This window comes from Peromyscus leucopus, chromosome 22 (genome assembly GCF_004664715.2).
Source record: "Peromyscus leucopus breed LL Stock chromosome 22, UCI_PerLeu_2.1, whole genome shotgun sequence".
NCBI classification, from domain to species: domain Eukaryota; kingdom Metazoa; phylum Chordata; class Mammalia; order Rodentia; family Cricetidae; genus Peromyscus; species Peromyscus leucopus.
The window spans coordinates 37,629,372-37,648,791 of record NC_051081.1 but is presented as its reverse complement, the minus strand read 5'-3'; the positions used below and the strand labels follow the sequence as shown (position 1 = coordinate 37,648,791).

General features: G+C 53.3%; 1 protein-coding gene across 5 annotated transcripts in view; it reads right to left on the bottom strand.

The window, feature by feature from the left end:
• Positions 1 to 19,420, bottom strand: part of Itsn2 (intersectin 2) — a 123,340-nt gene that overhangs the window by 1,141 nt on the left and 102,779 nt on the right. For all 5 annotated transcript variants that reach the window (XM_028875400.2, XM_028875381.2, XM_028875391.2 and 2 more), the window contains 10 exons: positions 15,898 to 16,019; positions 12,462 to 12,568; positions 11,490 to 11,673; positions 7,176 to 7,274; positions 6,284 to 6,451; positions 5,413 to 5,634; positions 4,749 to 4,870; positions 3,968 to 4,050; positions 689 to 772; positions 82 to 255 (listed from right to left, as the gene is read on the bottom strand). In XM_028875400.2, the coding sequence (XP_028731233.1) occupies positions 82 to 255; positions 689 to 772; positions 3,968 to 4,050; positions 4,749 to 4,870; positions 5,413 to 5,634; positions 6,284 to 6,451; positions 7,176 to 7,274; positions 11,490 to 11,673; positions 12,462 to 12,568; positions 15,898 to 16,019 (1,365 nt within the window). The remainder of the gene's footprint in view (positions 1 to 81; positions 256 to 688; positions 773 to 3,967; positions 4,051 to 4,748; positions 4,871 to 5,412; positions 5,635 to 6,283; positions 6,452 to 7,175; positions 7,275 to 11,489; positions 11,674 to 12,461; positions 12,569 to 15,897; positions 16,020 to 19,420) is intronic.

Here is a 19,420-nt window from a genome sequence, read left to right as displayed (position 1 = left end):
CACAGCTTCGGACCCTGGGTACAGACTCCAGATCCCAGAACCCGGGGATGCCGGTAGGCCTCTGTGCCAGGTTACACTTACCATCTGGAGAAAACTGGTCTCTGTCGAACATGGTGAGACAGAGCACGTCCTGGTACAGATCCTTGATGAAGAACTGGCAATTGAAATTCCACTTGGGGTTCAGTGTGTCTTGGAGGGTCCTGGTGGTATAGCTTTGGGAGCCCATGCTGATCTCACAGTACGGGTTACTCTTCCCTGCAGAGACAAGCCAGGGACACATGCAGTGTGGTAAGTACAGAGGGAGACCAGGGCGGGGTCCACAGGCTGCTTCCCCAGAGACCAGGAAGCGCCACTGCCTGGTGGGACACGTTCACCTGCGAGTCTAGGAGCAGTATGACCCACATTCCCAGTGACGCCATAACCCCGGGGAGCAAGTGCATGTTCCAACACGGGACTGCTCCCCAACAGCCGGAAAGGTGCCCTGTGGCGTGCTTGTATTTTCATGCAGTAACTGTCAAGATGGGCTGCTGGTTCTTACCGGAAACAGTGAGTGATACTGAACCAACAAATAGTTTATCAGGGTTCTAGAAACGCTGCCTTTAAAAAATTACCCATCATTCCGTATTCAAAAGAGGTACCAGCAAGGAGCAGGGTGTTCCCACATCTGTGGAATAAGAGCAGCACTTACCATTTGGTCTGCAGGCTTTTAATTCTGTGGCTTCAATGACATGTACCATCAGACGCCCAATACCTGAAGTCTTTTGAGAACGGGCTACAAAAGAGGAAACGAGTCGCGTTAATTTCTCCTCGGAGAGTGTAGACAGACCCACAGTGAAGACGCGATGCTGAAGGGCCGCAGTCTGCCCCTCCACTCTGTCTCTGAGCCTGGAGACAGCGCCCCGTTAAGGCACATTCTACCGGTGGCTGTGCTCCTGGCCCTCACTGCGTGTCCTTCTAACCAACCAGACCATGAGCCTAGACGACGCTGTTATTATCATCGGCTGTTGCTCTGGAGTTGGCAGGCTAGCATGTGGGTGCTTCTTCCAGGCTGCGTCCTCTGCTGGGAGGCCTCTCCCCGGCTATCCTTGCCCGTCAGAACCGCACTCATCCTTCAAGGTCCCGCTAGTCTCGGTCACTTCAGCCTCCTTCCCTCTGTGTGTCGCTATGACTGAGGGGCACCCACAGCCTGCGGGGGCCTGGGATTCTGTGCCCTGCCCAGTCTCCTCTGTCAGGGAGGAGCCACTGCGTCACATAGACTGATTATCCAGGCCTAGTAACTGCATACACGCCTAGGAATAGTAATATTAATTTTAAAATGCATGCTGTTTGCTCAGTACTTCTGGCAAATGACATTCACTGGTTACTTTGTGTGAGGCATGTGCTAGATCTTTACATGGATTATATTTAATCCCGTAATTGCCTTACAAGGTAGTTCCCATTTTATAGATGAGGGAAACTGAGTCTCAGGAAGGCCCATGTGCTCAACTCACAGGTTTTTTTTTTTTTTTTTTTTTTTTCGAGACAGGGTTTCTCTGTGTAGCTTTGCGCCTTTCCTGGAGCTCACTTGGTAGCCCAGGCTGGCCTCGAACTCACAGAGATCCGCCTGGCTCTGCCTCCCAAGTGCTGGGATTAAAGGCGTGCGCCACCAACGCCCGGCGTCACAGGTTTTTGAAAGACAGGGTCTCATTCTATTCCAAGCTGTGGCCCTGAACTTGGAATCCTTCTGTTTCAGCGACCTGGCTGTTCAACTTAACAGTTTTCCCCTTTTTTTTGTGTGTCATTTTGAGACAGACTCACTGCGTATCCCCGACTGGCCTGGATTTGCTCTGTAGACCAGGCTAGCTTTGGACTCACAGAGATCCGCCTGCCTCTGCCTCCAGAGTGCTGGGACTAAAGGCGTGCCGTCACAGCTGGCCCAGAGTTTTTAAATGTCCAGGTGAAAAGGTCAGGTGTGAACTACACATCAAAACTGCAGTTACATGTAAGCACTTGGTCTTGGTGAGCAGTTTTGTTTCAGGTTTGATCTATGTAATGGACAGAAGTGAGTCCTGTGTCCACACTGCTGGCCAAGCAGACAAAAGACTGGAAAGCAGAGAGGAGGCTTTGGTGTCTCTGAGCACGTGCAGCCTTCCCACCCTTTTTGCCTTCAGGGTTTCTGTTTTATTTTGTCTGTTTGGACAAGATATTGCTAGGTATCCCAGGCTGCCTGGCCTCAACCTCCAGCTTCAGTGGTGTGTGGCCTTGTCTATGAGCAGTGGCCCGCTCCCCGACGGCCTCATGTTTCCACCATGGAGCACGCCCTTGTTCCCTGAAGGCAGAGCCTGGCCTGGTTGTCTCTAGAGCCCCACTGTGCACACCACAGGACCAGGCACCCAGCAAATAACCATGTCTAAAGGGCTGCACCCAGGGAGAACGCAGAGCAATCTATCAGACAACAAGGAACTCAGGAAAGACCGTGATTTGCACTTTTGACAAATTAAGAGGTCATTATGTATTTTATGAAATCAATCATTGATTTTTCAATAGCAAGCTTTTAAAGGAGCATTCACGTAGGAAAACGCCATGTATACATACCTCCAGGAGCACAGAACAAAATAGGGGGAACCTGAGTAAAAACAATAAAGAGCTTTGGCCTCAGCAGCAAGGGCCTGAGTAGATCACTGGACAGGAGGAGGGGGTAGGGGGGGTGGGGAGGTAAGGGGGATGGAGGTGGGTGGAGGGGGATGGAGGGGCAGGCCTCCACTGGGTAAAGAGCTAAGCGGGGCAGAAGATGGGGCCTGGCATTGGCATGGAGGTTGGGGGCCAAGGATGCTTTCCCAAGATGCTGCAGGACACTGAGCTGGTGGACAATTTGTCCTACGAACAGAGTGCACAGTGTGACATGCAGCTCCTTCCTCCTGGGGAGTCAGTGGTGACTTCAGAGAAGCCAAGGCTGAAGAAGAGTGCAGACCTAGCCGGGCACGGCTGCTAGTAGGTACCAAGAGGAGCCAGGGTTTCCCTTGGGCCGTAAAGGACGGGAAGGATCCTAAGGGGAAGGCCTGGCAGTGGGCTGTGACAGCAATGGGGGGACATGGGGGGGACACTGGGAAATGGGGCAATGTGGGGATGAGCCCAAGCTTGGGAGGCCATAGGGAAGACGCTGAGGCAGGGGGCTGGCACACAGAAAGGGAGAACAGTACCGTCAAGAGAAGAGTCTGAGGGAGCCTCTGTGAAGGACACAGGCCTGGGGCAGCAGAACTGTGGAGAGGGCCTGTCTGGAATGACGGGATTGTGGAGAGTAGCCATGACCCACCACTGAGCCTGCCGGGCGGTATGAACCCGTGGGAGGGTGGTCTGAGGGGCACGATGCTAGGAGAAGGGTAGATTCCCAGGAAGAGGGGAGGAAAGAGAGCTGAGAAGTCAGAGGAAGCTGTGCAGGAGCCTCAGGCTAGGAGGAGGTGGAGGGTGTGTGTGTGTGTGTGTGTGTGTGTGTGTGTGTGTGTGTGTGTGTGTGTGTGTAAGTACGGGAAGCTGGAACAAGGAATGGGTAGGTTACTAGTGTCCTTGAAAGTGCCATCTACACAGCAATGTGTGCCAAGGAGTGATGGGCTGAGGTGCTGGAGGGGCCACCGGGGCCCAGGGTCCTGAAGGCCGGGATGGTGGAGGCAGGGCTGAGGGGAGAGAAGCAGAGTGACATGCCCAGCAGATGGACTCGAGGGACAAGACGCGCCCCACCAGGGGGAGGTTGGTCGGCAGAGTGGAGGGAGGGACGTAGGGGTAGGAAGGCTGCAGAGAAGGCAGGCCTTGCATCTGGTCCCCCAGCATGTGGTGGCGCTCAGCGGAGTTGGGAACACCTGCAGAGCGAGGGGTACCCAGGCTCCTCTGCTGTGGTCTGAGGCCATCTCCAGGCCTCACTGCAGGGGCAGCAGACTCGGGTCTGCCCGTACCCTCGGGAGCTGGTTCCCACCCACGGGGCACCAGCAGGTACCTTGATAAGCCTTCTCCCGCTTCCTCTTCTCGGTGTCGATGTACTGCTCTGAGGCAGCCTTGATCTTCTGGACCCAGGCCGTCCTGGAGGGGAAGCAGAATGGTGGCCATGAGGACTGCCAGGCACTCCTGGGTTCAAGCACAGTCCGCAGCAGCAGCAGCCCGCTCCCTCGCTAACCTTGGCTTCAAGCTTGGTTTAGCAGGTTTCCAGTCACGCCTAACCTTAGCCCAAGTGACAGACTGGACTGCTAATCAGAGAGAGCCAGCCCAGGCTTGCTAAAGACAGCGCTGGACAACACCAGGCCCTTGTGAGGGAACGGGAGCCCCGAGCTCGAAGACAGCCACACTGATGGCCACTCGGCATGGTGGGCAGCCACCAGAGACCAGAGGGGCTTACCCTAGGAGCTCCACCGGAGGGAAGTGTGGTGGTGGGCATGTGGGGGGGGGGCGCGGCGGCGGCAGCCATCTGCCCAAGTGCAAGTCTACGGGATGGGATGCAGATCTGTGGGGGTCAGGAGGCCCCCAGGGAGATTTGAATGGGGACTGAGGCACGGATCTGCCATTTTGGGAGCTGGTGGGAGACAGGAACAGGTAACTCTGAGTAGGCAGCTGTGTGCGTGACTTCGCCAGGGCCGACTGTGAAGCTGGAGTGCAGGGGCACGCGAGAGGCTGGGTTCAGAGTCAGTAGGGCTTGGTCACAAGGGGCCACGGGCCTATGGCACAGGGACATGCCTGTGCTTCCTCCCAGAGTCCAGGACAGGGCACACGTCCTCGGGACTGACCTCTCATTGATGTTGTCCGTTCGGAGGGTGTACACCCGGTCAATGTGGGAAATGTGGAAGACAGGCTCGTCGCTGGAAGGGTCTGTGGGCAATTTCACCAACACTTCATTCAGGAAAATGGGCTGGAAGAGTCAGGGACAAGATAGATGAGAAAATGTGGGACGGGCCACAGCACCCCGCCCACCATGTCCTGAGAGCTCTCTTCAAAGTTCCGAGGAGCCGTGGAGAAGCAGAGGAGGGGGGGGGCTGGCACCCGAGGTCTTTTACCCAGGAAGAAGAGCGAGGCTCTTTAGCAAAGGTAAAACCCAGGACCAAGTCAGTGTCCCCGAGCTGGGGACAGGAGCGCTGAGCGCCTGTGCTGGGGCTGTGACAGGCCCTGCTCTGACACCCAGCTTGATGTCCTGAGTTACAGAGATGAACGGGGGCTGTGACAGGCTGGGGTCCCGTTTGCCAGGAGGAAGCTCCCGCTGTCCCGGGGGCAGGCAGCCCAAGTCCGGCACACAGGGCTCCTTCCCTTGGGAGGTGGTAAAGACTCCGAGAGCCACCTGAAGTGGGGGTGAGGCCACAAGGGCAGGGCAGGACCGGGTGGGTGGTCGCGTGTGTCAGTGGTTAGGTCAGGGTGGAGCCGCCTTGGTCTCCGTCTGCGGCAGACGTTGGGGCTCACCGTTTTATACATTCTGAACTGAGCACTGGACTTGGGGTTGAAGAGCTTCTCAGAGGCGGAGGAGGAGGCGGCGGCGAACTGCCTGACCATGTAGGTGAGCAGCAGGAAGTCGTTGAAGAGAAACCCGTGCAGCTCCTTATTGCTCTTGGTTTTATATAACTTCCCGCTGTGCAGAAGCTTCCGGGGACCCAGGCAGTTTGTGAGGGAGTTGAAAATCAGTTGCTTAAAGAGAAGAAAATGGCACTTTGTAAATCTGAGAGAAAATAACCCCACTGCCCGGGAAATGCCAGTGCCCAGCACCCGAGGGTACTGTGGTATGGTTTTCTAGGTGGCAATATACTTAGAATAACACACCTTTCTAGAACAAATACAAACAAAACACTTCCCATTCATCACTTTTCAGAATTCCCTCCAGCCCTGTGAAAAATCAATAGTTGATTCTACTGATTTCTTTCTTTCTTTTTTTAAAAGTATTTATTTATTTATTATGTACACAGTGTTCTGCCTGCATGTATGCCTGCAGGCCAGAAGAGGGCACCAGATCTCATTACGGATGGTTGTGAGCCACCATGTGGTTGCTGGGAATTGAACTCAGGACCTCTGGAAGATCAGCCAGTGCTCTTAACCGCTGAGCCACCTCTCCAGCCCCCAATTCTACTGATTTCTACCAGTAAAATTCAAAGAACTCACAACAAAACCCCACTCTGCCTCTCTTCCCAAGGCAGGAGAGCAGTCGGGGGGGGGGGTTCCTGCAGGGCAGGATGGGGAGCCCGCATGGTCTGGGAGTGTGGCCTGTCCACACGAGGGAGGGTGTGGTGCTGGCTCCCTACCCAGAACCTGCCCGGGCCTCCAGCTCAGCCCAGGGCCTCACCTCCGCCAGACCTTCACACTGCACGTGCGCCTGGATCCACTCCAGCCGGTCCGAGTTTTCCTTCTCCCGCACGCCCTCGTTCACCTGCGAGCACAGCTCCTCGGCTCGCTCAAGGGCCAGTTTCAGGGAGGAGTGGTCCACGTGACTCTGTGGCGTGTTCTCCAGGATCTGGAAGACAGTGGACAGTGTCGTGAGGGTCCCACTGGGTCACCCTGCCCGCCAGGCGTCTCCTGACTCCTGTTCCCCCTGCCCTGCTGCTTACGTGAGTGAGGCCTCAGGTGAACACTGCCCCCCCCCCCCCCCCCGCACCCCCAATCTCCCAGTGAGAGGAGAGGTAATGGCATCTACCCTGGGAAGCACAAAGTCCCACAAGGGCTGCTAACTAAGATATGGGGTGACAGGATGCTATGGATCTGACTGAGTCTTGGTAATAGGCCATGGGCTAATAATGGCTGCCTTCTCTGGTCTCCCTAATAACTTAAGCCCTGTGGTTTTTGTTTGGGTGGTTTGGCTTTTTGAGCCAGGGTCTCTCAAGTCCAAGCTGGCAGAAAATTCACTATGTCACTTTATAAAACCTGTCTTCTCCTTAGAAAGCATCCTGCCTCAAGAAGAAAGGCTGGAGCCCACGGTTCTGGTAATGGTGACTCCATGTTCCCTCTGGTTGATGAGGGCCGTTACCCTGCCCACCAGCACGCTGTGACCATGGGATGCCAGGGCAGTGCCTGTGGAGGCGGATGGCATTAGATTCTGCTTTTATCTGCCTACTTGAAGACATTAGCCTTCAGACCACACACAGGGGAGAGGAGGGACAGAGGGATCACCGCTCCCTGGGTGTCCGGCCTCTGTCCAGCCAGCCGGGTCCTGCTCCTGAGTCAGCCACCCGAGGACTCACACTTCGGATGAGCAGCGGGTAGCGCGTGATCCTCTGCATGGGCTTCAGCAGGAAGCTGGACAGGGGCATTCCTTTACACCGGGGGTCTGATGCCAGCTTCTGCAAGACAGAGAAGCCCGTGAGGAAACCGCGGGTCCAGATGAGGCAGCAGAAACACTGGGCCAAACTCCCGCCCAGGGCCACCGTCCAGACTTCAGGTTTCATGACGGGGTCTGAAATGAGGTGTGTCAGGTCAGCAACCGGAATCTCAGCTCCTGAGTCCTGGCCCGCCCTGCCTCTCAGCTTTCTCACGCAGTGAAGCTCTGGCCTGGCCACTCTCACCCCAGCCCACTGGCCTCGGTCTTCATCACATCCGTCTCCTCTGTCTTCTCTCAGTGGAGCCGCTGCCCCAGGTTGAGGCCCAGCCTCCCTACTCAGTCATTCTCTGGAGTTCTGGCATGACGACTTTACACTTCTCATTGGATGTTCCCCAGGCACCTCATCCAACATACCCCACTCGAGGTCAGCTTCCCTCACAAGAGCCATCTTTCTACCTCCCTCTGAGTCACGCTCACCCAGGAGTCCCTCCCATCTGTCTGGTGGGCAGCTCTTGATTTCCCCATTTCAGCATGCCTACCTTGCCCGCTTCATCAGAACAACTACAGCTGCTGCTTGAGGACCTACTGAATGCCAGGCAACGAATGTGGGAACTGGGCCAGCACAGTCTCTACCGCCCTTTTTCATGTTCCTGATTCACATTCGTTTCCAAGACCCAGGCCATGCTTCTCTGTGGCCGCTTTGCCCTGGGACACCTCCCTCCTCTCTGTGACTCCCCTCTGGGTACCTCGTGCCTATGGGAACCAGGTCACATGGGGGGCCATGCTTTAGGTGTCTCCATCAGGCTGCTAGTATCAGTGGTCTGTTGGCACAGCACCCGAGGGGTCGCCAGCGCTCCAGGGTGAGCACCTTTAATGACTGAGGAGTGATTTACCGCAGCCATGGACAGGAAGACTGTCCTTTTTTGTTTTTGGATAGACTTGTACCTACATATTTTTTTATAATGGTATCTTTATGCTTTTTATTCCTATTAAAAAGTAATATTTGGGGCGGTGGTGGCACACGCCTTTAATCCCAGCACTCGGGAGGCAGAGGCAGGCGGATCTCTTTCAGTTTGAGGCCAGCCTGGGCTACAGAGTGAGTTCCAGGAAAGGCACAAAGCTACACAGAGAAACCCTGTCTCGAAAAAACAAAACAAAACAAAACAAAACAAAACAAAACAAAAAAAAAAGTAATATTTGGAGCTAGAGTTGTAGCTCAGAGGAAGAATTCTTGTCTAGTATGAGCAAGGCTCTAGGTTTGAGTTCCAGTGTCAAAAAAGAAAAGACAAAACTGTAAAAGTAACTATTCAGATACAATATATTGACAAAATTTGCTTTTCTTTAATTTTTTCTTTGAAGTACTAGGGATGGAACCTCCTGTTCAGTTACACCTCCAGTCCTAGATGAGGCTTTACATTTAAAAACCTTAACTGGGCAGTGGTGGTGCACACCTTTAATCCCAGCACTCGGGAGGCAGAGGCAGGCGGATCTCTGTGAGTTCAAGGCCAGCCTGGTCTACAGAGTGAGTTCCAGGACAGCCAGGGCCACACAGAGCAACCCTGTCTCAAAAAAACAAAACAAAACAAAAAGCAAAAAAATTAATGTTTACCTATTTTTTAAATGTATTTATGTGTTTGTTATGTGTGTGTCTGTATATAAGCCACATGTATGTGGGTCCCTGTAGAGACCAGAAGAAGGTGTCAGATCCCCTGGAGCTACAAAGCAGTTGTGAGCTGCCATGTAGGTGCTGGGAACTGAACTCGGATCCCCTAGAAGAGCATCTAGTGTTCTTAACCACTGAGCCCTCTCTCCAGCCTGTTTGTTTGTTTTTTGAAACAGATCCAGGCTGGCCTTGAGCTTATTTTTTTGTGCCTCAGCCTCTCCAGTGCAGGGCTAACAGGTGTAGGGAAGAGGGGCTGGCTAGAGAAACCCACCCTGACCCTGGAGCCCAGAATTAGGGAAGGATGACTCAGATAAGGCCAGTGAGAGAAACCCAGCTTAGCTCAGATCAGAGCCATCTCTGCCCCTGTCCAACTGACTTGTAAAATCAACCAATCACAGAGCAGGACAGCAGAATCCTGGCCCTAGGGCCCAGGACCAGGGAAAGAAACACAGCCTGTGTTTGTGACCTGAGCCAGAGAAGTGAACACTTTATCCCCAAACCCAGAACCCAGGAAATATGCTGACTCTGAGACTAGTACCAAAATAACACTCTTGGCCCCTAGAATCAGAGTCAGTGAATGAAATGTGCCCTGGCCTTAGAGGTAGTGACAGAAAGCCAAGAAAGGCCAGTGAAAGTAACACAGTTTGGCCCTGAACTCAGAGCCATCTCTGCCCCTTGCTCACAAAACTGGCCAATCCCTGGGCAGAAAATAAACTAACCAATCACAGTTGACTCCGCCCCCTAGTCATCCTATATACACTGCCCTGCCTGGTCAGTTGTGAGCTGTTCTCTCCACCCTGGTAGATGCAGGACTCCTCCTTCCCAAATAAACCTCTTTCTCAAAAGAGTCTTGGGTGAAGACCTTCATTGAGAGCTGAACAGAAGAACCTTGCTGGGACGTCCCATAGTGGACTGAGCGAGAAGGAGCTGGTAACACTGAGCCAGAGATTGTGGCTCTCCAGGAGAGGAGCAGGATTGCTGTGTCCTGCGGAGAAACCACCACCTATCATACCATCATACCAGGTATATCCTGACTTTTCCGAAGAGTCAGGATACCCTTCCTTGCTGAAGCAGTTCCAGGCCTGACTCCCGAGAAGTCAGAAAACCTTCCCTTCCAAGGTTGGGCTGTTTCTTTGCAGTCTCAGCCATCAGAGCTGTGCTAAACAGCTCCAGGTGTCCGGGACACATTCAGGGCAGAGCTCTTGTCCTAAGTAGCTCGAGGTGTCCAGTATACCTCGCCCTCTAGGGCTGAACTGTCTCCTCGCAGTTTCAGCCATCAATTTACTAACATTTTGGTGCCGAAACCCGGGACACCAAACCCAGAATTTTTGCAGTTTACTAACAACAGGCATATAGCAGCACACCTGACGTAAACACAGGGTACTGCATTATAGTGAGCATGTGTGTGAAGTTGGCTGCTGTATGGCTGCATGGAACATGATAATGTTAGAACTGCAAGGGATACCACACTTGTAGCTTTTCTCTTCGTGCTTACTTTACAACCACAGCACGGAACCAGTCCACTCCTCCTCCTCTCACTGGTTCCTGGATGCTTCACCGACATCTGTGCACACTGCTGGAGGACCACACTTGGGGTCACAGTCACACCTGTAGGCATTATTCACCGACATCTGTGCACACTGCTGGAGGACCACACTTGGGGTCACAGTCACACCTGTAGGCATTATTCACCGACATCTGTGCACACTGCTGGAGGACCACATGCAGGGTCACAGTCACACCTGTAGGGATTATTCACTGACATTTGTGCACACTGCTGGAGGACCACATGCAGGGTCACAGTCACACCTGTAGGCATTATTCACTGACATTTGTGCACACTGCTGGAGGACCACACGGGGGGTCACAGTCACACCTGTAGGCATTACCTCGTTTCCTGTTAACTCTTTTTTTTCTACCTTCATTTCCTCCACTCACAAAGTTCTCACCTAATTACTTAAAATTTTATTTTGCTGTATTTTATACATTTAACTAAGCTCTTTAATGTTCTTTCTGGAATAAGATGATTATTGAATACATAGAATTTGTAAAATTAAGAAGTGATAGTTCTGGGGGGCTGGGGAGAAGGCTGGGTGGTTAGGAGCACCGGCTGCTCCTGCCCAGGACCTGGGTGTGGTCCCCAGCACCCCACGGCAGCTCACAGCCACCTGTGACTCCAGTCCCAGGGGACCCATGCCTCTGGCCTCTGAGGTGCCAGGCACACAGGTGGCTCGCTGCCATACATGCAGGCAAACACCCATAGACATAACTCAAGAAGAAGTGGCATTGTGGATGTTTCTTTGGAAAAACAGAACAGTTGATATACAAGGTTGTTAAAGAACAAAACGAAGCAACACTACTTACTATTTAACCAGGATGTAAAATGACGGTTCTAGTGCCAACAAAAACAAGCTCTAACCGGGACAGCACTACGCACTCAGGAAGCTGCTCGCCATCTTTGGCTTCCGCTAATGGGGACCTGCCTCTCAACCTCTTAACTCCCACAGCGGGCCTGTGGGGCCGCCCCCAGGCTACGAGGAGGCAAAGATGCCGGAAGTCCCAGGCTAGACAGACCTTTAAAAATTCCTTGAAGTCCGTGTCCTCATCCGTCTTCTGCTGTAACAGAGTGGCCCCGTTAAGCTGGCAGCTGCAGAAGCGGATGTAGGCCTGCATGTGGGACAGCTCTGCCGCCAGGATGTCCCCGATCATCTGCACAGGCATCTTCTCCCCTCCAGTCTTCTTCCGCACCCGCAAGGCCCTGCAAATAACTGACGGTCACTCCGTTCTTCACGGATCTCCCCTTGGTACTCAGAGGGTGAAAGCCATGGAGACCACAGCAATGGCACCCGGTGCGTGACTTAGCATCCTTGGACACTGGAAGGAATAGCTCAGGGGTGGGGGTTGGGGGGGCAGTGGCATGGCCCAAAGCTCTGCTGGCTGAGCTAATCTGGGAGAAACATTAGCAAAGAAGAAAAAGGTACCAAAATCTACACATTTAGGGCCTTTCTAGGCCTTTCTAGACTCTGCAGTTCACCTCAGGCTCTTGACAAAGTTCCTTTGGAAAGATTCAATTTGTTTGTCCTCATTTGAATCAAAGAGAAAGAAATCCCCAAGAAGGGCTTGGGAGGCACGGCGGCCAGGGGTTGGAGTGCAGGGCTGGTATCTTCATGGTGCGCTGTGGCCCTGGACGGGCAGGGGTGCGGCCAGCGGGCCTGGAGCTCTGTGCCCGTTAGTGTAAGGGACAGAATGCTCCCCAAAGACAGGGACTGCACACGAGCACTGTGCTGTCATCTGGCTGTGGCTGCAGCTCTTCTGCCTGTCACCCCCCCTGCCAAGCTGCACGCTGTACCTGCCTGGGGACCACACACCACCACAGCTTCTCTGCTGAATCAGAGAAGTTTGTCCTTTACTTCCTCAATAATTACATAATCAAGTTAGAGGGCATTTCTCAAAACGCTAGTGGAACACAAGGCCTAAGGGAGAAGAATAGAGGTGAAAGTCCTTGAGGGGCCACAGTGATAATGTCAGGTGATGCCCACCACTCACTTCAGCAGCTTTGTGTTGGACATGATGAGCTCCTTCCAGTTCACGAAGATCAAGGTCATCTCTGCCTCGGTGAGGAAGCCCGACTCTGCCATCCGTTTCTGGAAAACCTAAGTTCAAAACACAGATGTAATTTAGCTTGAGTGTAGGTCCACAGCCACGCGTGCCTTCCTGCACTGGGACAGCGAGGCTGGCACTTCTTTTTTTTTTTTTTTTTGGTTTTTCGAGACAGGGTTTCTCTGTGTAGCTTTGCGCCTTTCCTGGAACTCACTTGGTAGCCCAGGTTGGCCTCGAACTCACAGAGATCCGCCTGCCTCTGCCTCCCGAGTGCTGAGATTAAAGGCGTGCGCCACCACCGCCCGGCCGCGAGGCTGGCACTTCTAAGTAAGCGTATTTATGATTGTTATTTATTGTTACTGTGTATATGTGTCCATGAGGGGGGACAGAGATAGGGACAGAGTTGGGGGGCATGCATGCCACAGTGTAGAGGCCGAGTTTCTGGGGTGGGTCCTCTTTTGAGGCAGCAGGGTCTCACTGGGCAGAGCAGGTCTACAGGCTATGTGGCTCACAGGCTTCCGGGCGATTCTCCTGTCTGCCAACCATCTTGCCAGAGATCACAGGTGTGTGCGACTGTCACGTGGATTCCAGGGATCGAACTCAAGTACAAATGCTTTCATGGGCTAAGCCATGCTGGCTCCCTGTTAGATTCTAAACTGCACCATTTCCTTACGTTCACTAGTTAGGGCTCATGTTAAGGCTGATTTTTAAGGGCTGAATCCCCTCACCAAGGAACCCCACCTCCCTCCTAGGCCTGCTGTGGGGGCCAAGCAGTGCTGGGCACAGGGCCCTGCACAGTGGAACCCACAGGATGGAGGGACAGTGACTGCTGCTCAGGGGTCATCTCAGAGTCTCAGGACCCTCTGTGCTGCTCAGCGAGAAAACGGTGCTGTTCTCTGCCACCCCGTGATAACCCTGAGCAGATGTGCCAGCTGCAGAGATACTCCCCACCTGGGTTCCACACACACGCACACGGAAGCACACGTGTGTAAGGCGCATGCGTGTATACAGGGTTCTCACTGGACAGATGAAGGAGTCAGCTGCTGTTATTTCTCATTGGCTTACGAGGAAATCATGGCTTACAGAGTGATTTGCCCAGGGTTCCATATAACACAGGGCTCTGTATTAAGCCATGCAAAGGCTCCACACTAGCCAAGAGATGAGATGCAAACCCCTTGAGGTTCACAGGCCTTGAGATCCAACTCACCAGAGGCCCCTAGGTCCTTCGCACTTGGGTATAACTCACAGGATCCCCACACCCTCGGGACGTCCTTACTTCACACCCCGGTATAACTCGCAGGATCCCCAACCCTCGGGACGTCCCTGCTTCCACTTTCCCCGGCAGAGCAGACTCATGGTGGTCGGAACATAATTGGGGAGCCCTTCCAGGTTAGAGTGGACACTCCCTGGGCCCTGATCCTCACTGTCTCTCTGGTGCCCTTCGCCAACAAGACCGTGCAAACTATAAGGACAGGAACTCCTTGGCCAATGTACTTCAGCCAGTGTTTGCTGAGTTCATGTGGGCCACAGACGTTAGCCAGAGACACTGAACTGGAGGGTCTCTAGAGGAGAGAAATGTCTCAGCTCCACACGGGATGGAGACTGTGAACGGGACGCCAGGACGCACCTACATGCAAACGTGATCTCCTGCTCCCAGGCTGCGCTGAGGAGCAGCGCACGCGCCCAGTCTTCATTCGTTACTGGGCCGCTTATCTGTGCGGAAGCCCTGAGAGCGGGCTCGGTGAGAGAGGCGGAGGGGAAAGACGGTTGAGGCTTTGCCAGCTTCCGTGAGAAAGCCATTTTAGCAGAGCGCTTTTCGCCCTCAGCCCGACAGCTCCTTGCCCAGAGGACACTGGGTGAGGAGGGCAGAATGGGCATTCCTGGGATGCCTAGCTGGAGTGACAAGCACCTGTGTCTGCTCATACTCTGGGCTAGGGCCTGAGACTCGTGGCTACCCACAGTCCCCTGGACTGGGAGCTGACACCCCAAGGAGGGTGGTCGGGAACAGGGGCTTTTCTCTAGGCCATCTGTCCGGGTATGGGAAAGTACAGTACGAGCATCGAATCCAGTCCATGCCCATCCGAAGCCTGACCAGGGCCAGGCTAAGCCTGGGGGATGAACGAACGAACGAAGGACAGACAGGGAGAGTGAGGGGCTGAACTCAGCTGGTGGGATGCCTGCCTAGCAGCCATGATGTCTGGGGTTCAGTCTCCAGCACCACATAAACCGGGTATGGTGGCCGATGCTTGTAGCCCCAGTGCATGGAAGACAGAGGCAGGAGGATCTGATGTTCAAGGTCATCTTTAGTTACACGGCAAGTTCAAGGCCAGTTTGGACGCCAGGAGACCCTGTCCCCAAAACAAACAAAAAGGAGTCTACAGGGAGCGCGCAGGTGGGAGGAAAACAGGATGCCGAGAGGAGCGAGGGGGCGGACATGCGCAGGAGGAGGAGCAGGTGCAGCAGCTGACTGCCGCAGCAGGCCCTGCAGGCAGGTGCAGCAGCTGACTGCCGCAGCAGGCCCTGCAGGCAGGTGCAGGCAGGTACAGCCCCTGCTCCACTCTGCTCTCCAGGTCATGGCAGGGGATGCACCTGCCGCCTCCGCCGGCTGGGTGGGGTGGGGTGGGGTGGGGTGGGGTGTGGTGGGGTGGGGTGCTTGTATTCTCCAGGTGGTTTGCGGACGGAACCGCTCTCCTCACCTGACAGCCGTGGTATGGTTTCCTGGCAACCAGAAGCCATGGAAACGGAAAGAGGGTAGAAGTACAAAGCCGCCTTTGTGCTTTGGGACACAAGCCACTGTAGTGTCCCTCTCCAGAGGGCGCTGCCATCAGCTCAGATGCCACCGGCCACACGGACAGGTACAGACAGTGACACACGATCTGGGACACTGTTTTGCAGCTGCGCCTGCCTGTTCGGTTTCCTAAGCTGACATTTGGTAGAGGTGTTGAAGCCAGCGAAAACGTCAGGTTTCCAAACGGCAGTGCGAACACAGTTTGGCAAGAACTGGAGTCAAGCCCGTCTGGAGGCCTTCCCACCCTCTCTACGCCCTTGTCCTTGGCACACTCAACTGGGACATTCCCAGGTGTGTCCCCCTCCCCCAAGTGGGCTCAGCTGGGGAACAGCCTGGGCCTTCATCGGGAACCGTTAGTCTCCGGCCTTGCCAGAGAGCAGTGGCGGCTTTCTGTCACTGTGAGCCTCACGTGGAGGTGGGGCTCAGTCAGGGGACACAGCTCCACGGTAAAACATGTGCGTGGCATGTGGGAGGCCCCGGGCGGCATCCCCAGCACCGCCAAACCAAGGAAGATGGCTCCCGTCGCTTTTAAGCGAGAGCGGCAGCGACGGCCACCCTCCGTCTCCCACGGGGACCCCAAGCCCCAGCCCTCACCTCGATGACCAGCTGCAGGTCGTCCATGTACCGCTCCTCCGTCTGGATCAGCTCGTGAATGTAGCCCTGGCGCTTCCGCTCCATGGGCTGCATCGTGTCCAGGGCCTGGAGATCGGCACACCCTGTGGAGACAGGGCAGAGCTTGACAACGCTACTTCAGTCAATCCCTCACGGAAAACGGACATTTCTCAGCGGCTGTGCTGGGTTCACCAGCGCTGCTTTGAAAGAACCTCTCCAAAGGAGCGTCACACATTTGCAGAGAGCGGACGGGAGGCACCACTCGGTGCTCCTAGAGGCGAAATGACCGCATCTGGGAAGTTACAGCGTACTCCTGACTTCTGGGCAACAGTGAGGGAATGAAGGATTCTAGAAATGGCCTCAAAGAGCCCAGAATTTCACCATCTCACGGCTTTCGGGACTTACTGAAATGATTAAATAAACTAGTACTTGGGACGGGTGTTTTCCAAACTACATATCATGAGCTATCCAGTGGGTCATCAGCCACTAAGGCCTGGCATTTACAGAAGAAAAACGGTCTGTCATGCACACGGCGCTCTTAGGCTTTGGCGCACACCGCCAAAGGCTTTGGCAATGTATTTATTTAGTTGCATATTTACAGAAAATACCATTACTCACGTTGAATTACTGTTAAGAAAACATCAACGGCCAAAGGCCTGAGCACGCTTCTCTAGAGTTTTTCAAGGAGAGTTCCGAGGTTAAGAAATCCCAACGACTCCCTGAGAGGAAGCCGTGGGCTGGGACACACCACGGAACCCCGGCATCGCCACCCAGAGGCATCCCCAGCAGCTCTCAGCAGGGTGAGCGGTACTGCGTGCACCCTGCCGAGGGTGACACCACAGCCAGAGGTTTGCCTGTGCACGGTGACACCGAGAACCACCCCCGGAACCCCCTCCTCGGGCAAAACGTGGAAACAGGCAGGTATTGCAAAAGCAACTTTGTAGGAGGCCGTGTGATTGGATGGGGCCGCTAACAGCGCAAATCAAGGTAGAACTGGATCCCACTCACTGGGTTCTGGCTGGCCGCAGGAGGCCCTGTGGTCAATTAACTTACGGTTATTATTACTTTCGTGTTTTTATTATTTATGTGTATGTTCGCAATGAGGTCAGAGAGGTGCAGGTCCCCTGGAACCTGAGTCACAGGAAGCTGTGAGCTGCCCAATGTGGAAGCTGGGAGTCGAACTCAGGTCCTCTGTAAGAATACAGTCTTAACCACTGAGCCATTTTTCCAGCCCAATCACCAATTAAGCTGTAACCAAATGGAAGCTGTAGCTGTTTTCTGTAGCTCTCATTTCTGTTTTTTGATAACTGCTGTTGGATAACATTGCGGGCTAAATCCTCAGTTGTTCTGGTAACTACTACTCAGCAATTGTTTTTAGTTTGTGTCTGTTTGCTCAAATAAATCTACTAAATTTAACTGGTCTAAGAAATTTCCCTCTAAATGGTATCCAGGAAGCTACCACATGAGGCAGTAGGAAGAGTATTTCAAGTCATAGTGAAAAACAATTCTTTGTAAGCCAATACAAAAATAAATTTTTAAAAAATCACAGGAAAAAAAAAGCTGGGGTCAGTGGGATGGCTCAGCAGGTGAAGGCGCTCGCGGACGACCTCTGACCTGAGCTTTATCTCTGGGACTCACGTGAGAGAAGGGGAGACTGACTTCCACAAGTGGTCCTACACACACACACACACACACACACAGACACAGACACACACACACACAGAAACACACACACACACACAAACACACACACACAGAAACACACACACACACACAGAAACAAACACACACACACAGAAACAAACACACACACACAGAAACAAACACACACACACACAGAAACACACACACATACACACAGAAACAAACACACACACACAGAAACACACACACATACACGCGCGCGCACACACACACATACACACACACAAACACACACACAAACACACACACATAAACACACACACACAGACACAGAAAACACACACACACAAACACACACACATACAAACACACAAACAGAAACAAACACACACACATATACACACACATACACATATACACACACATACACACACACAGACACAGACCCACCAGAGAGACAGATAGACACACACACACACAGACAGACAGACAGACACACACACACAGAGACAGACACACAGACACAGAGAAACAGATAGACAAACAGACACTCAGACGCACATAGAGACAGACAGTCTCTCACACACACACACACATACACAGAGAGAGACAGACAGATACACACACACAGACACACAGACAGACAGACAGACAGACAGATATATGGGTTTTTGTTTGTTTTTTTAAACAAAAGCTGAGCTAGAAGAAGGCAGTGAGGTGCACTGGTCACCTTACCTGAAGCAGTAGGGAGCTGTCCCCAACAGAGGTCTTGGAATGAAGACAGTGGTGGGGGATGTGGAATTCCCGCACAGGGCAGCCCCAAAGCCGTGGGAAAAGAGAGCACTGGCCCAGAGGAAGGACAAAGGAGGACCAGACTCCTTTTCGTTCCCCTGCTTGCTGGGGGGACACTAGGCAAACACTGTCACGGGGCTCTGGTCTAGCACGGACTGCTTGAACCTTTTCTGACCTTTTTCCACTTTAGAACTAGAGACTGAACGGAGGACCTTGTGTATGCCAGGCAAGCACTGCACCACTGAGCCGTGAATTAAAAAATACGCATATATCTGTAGGCCAGGCGTGGTGGCGCACACACACACCTTTAATCCCAGCACTTAGGAGACAGAGGCAGGTGGATCTCTCTGAGTTCGAGGCCAGCCTGGGCTACCAAGTGAGTTCCAGGAAAGGCGCAAAGCTACACAGAGAAACCCTGTCTTAAAAAATAAACAAAACCAATAACAGCAATAGGGTGTGTGTGTGTGTGTGTGTGTGTGTGTGTGTGTGTGTGTTGTATAGATTTGGGCTAACATACACTTTTAGTGAAGAGATCTTCTAATTCTGCAGGCATGGATGACAGGTTGATTAGAAAAATACTGACTTCAGCAGGTGACATGGGATGCTGGCCCACCCGAAATCATAGCACGACTGCCATCCTCAGACTGCCAACTCGGGAGCACTGAACTTTGTTCTGTCTGCCAGGGAGATGGCAGAGCAGCAGGCACACAGTGGTCCGGAAGGCCAGCTGGGTGCCGGTTTGACTGGGCTGTGTGTGGCATGGCGGACAGATGTGCGGCAGATAACCCGTGAACAGTGCTGTTCATAGCCTCAGAGACCCTGGCCATGTCCAGGTGACTGCTGGAAGTAACTAGAACCTCTGCTGAGGGCACTGTACCTCTTACTCAAAACAAACAAACAAACAAACAAACAAACAAACAAAAAAAACCAATCTATTTAATTTGATGTGTATGGGTGTTTTGCCTGCACGTGTGTCTGTGCGCCAGGTGAATGCCTGGAACTCACAAAGCCAGAAGAGGGCATCAGATCCCCTGGAGCTGGGTTACAGAAGGCTGTGAGTATTCTGGAA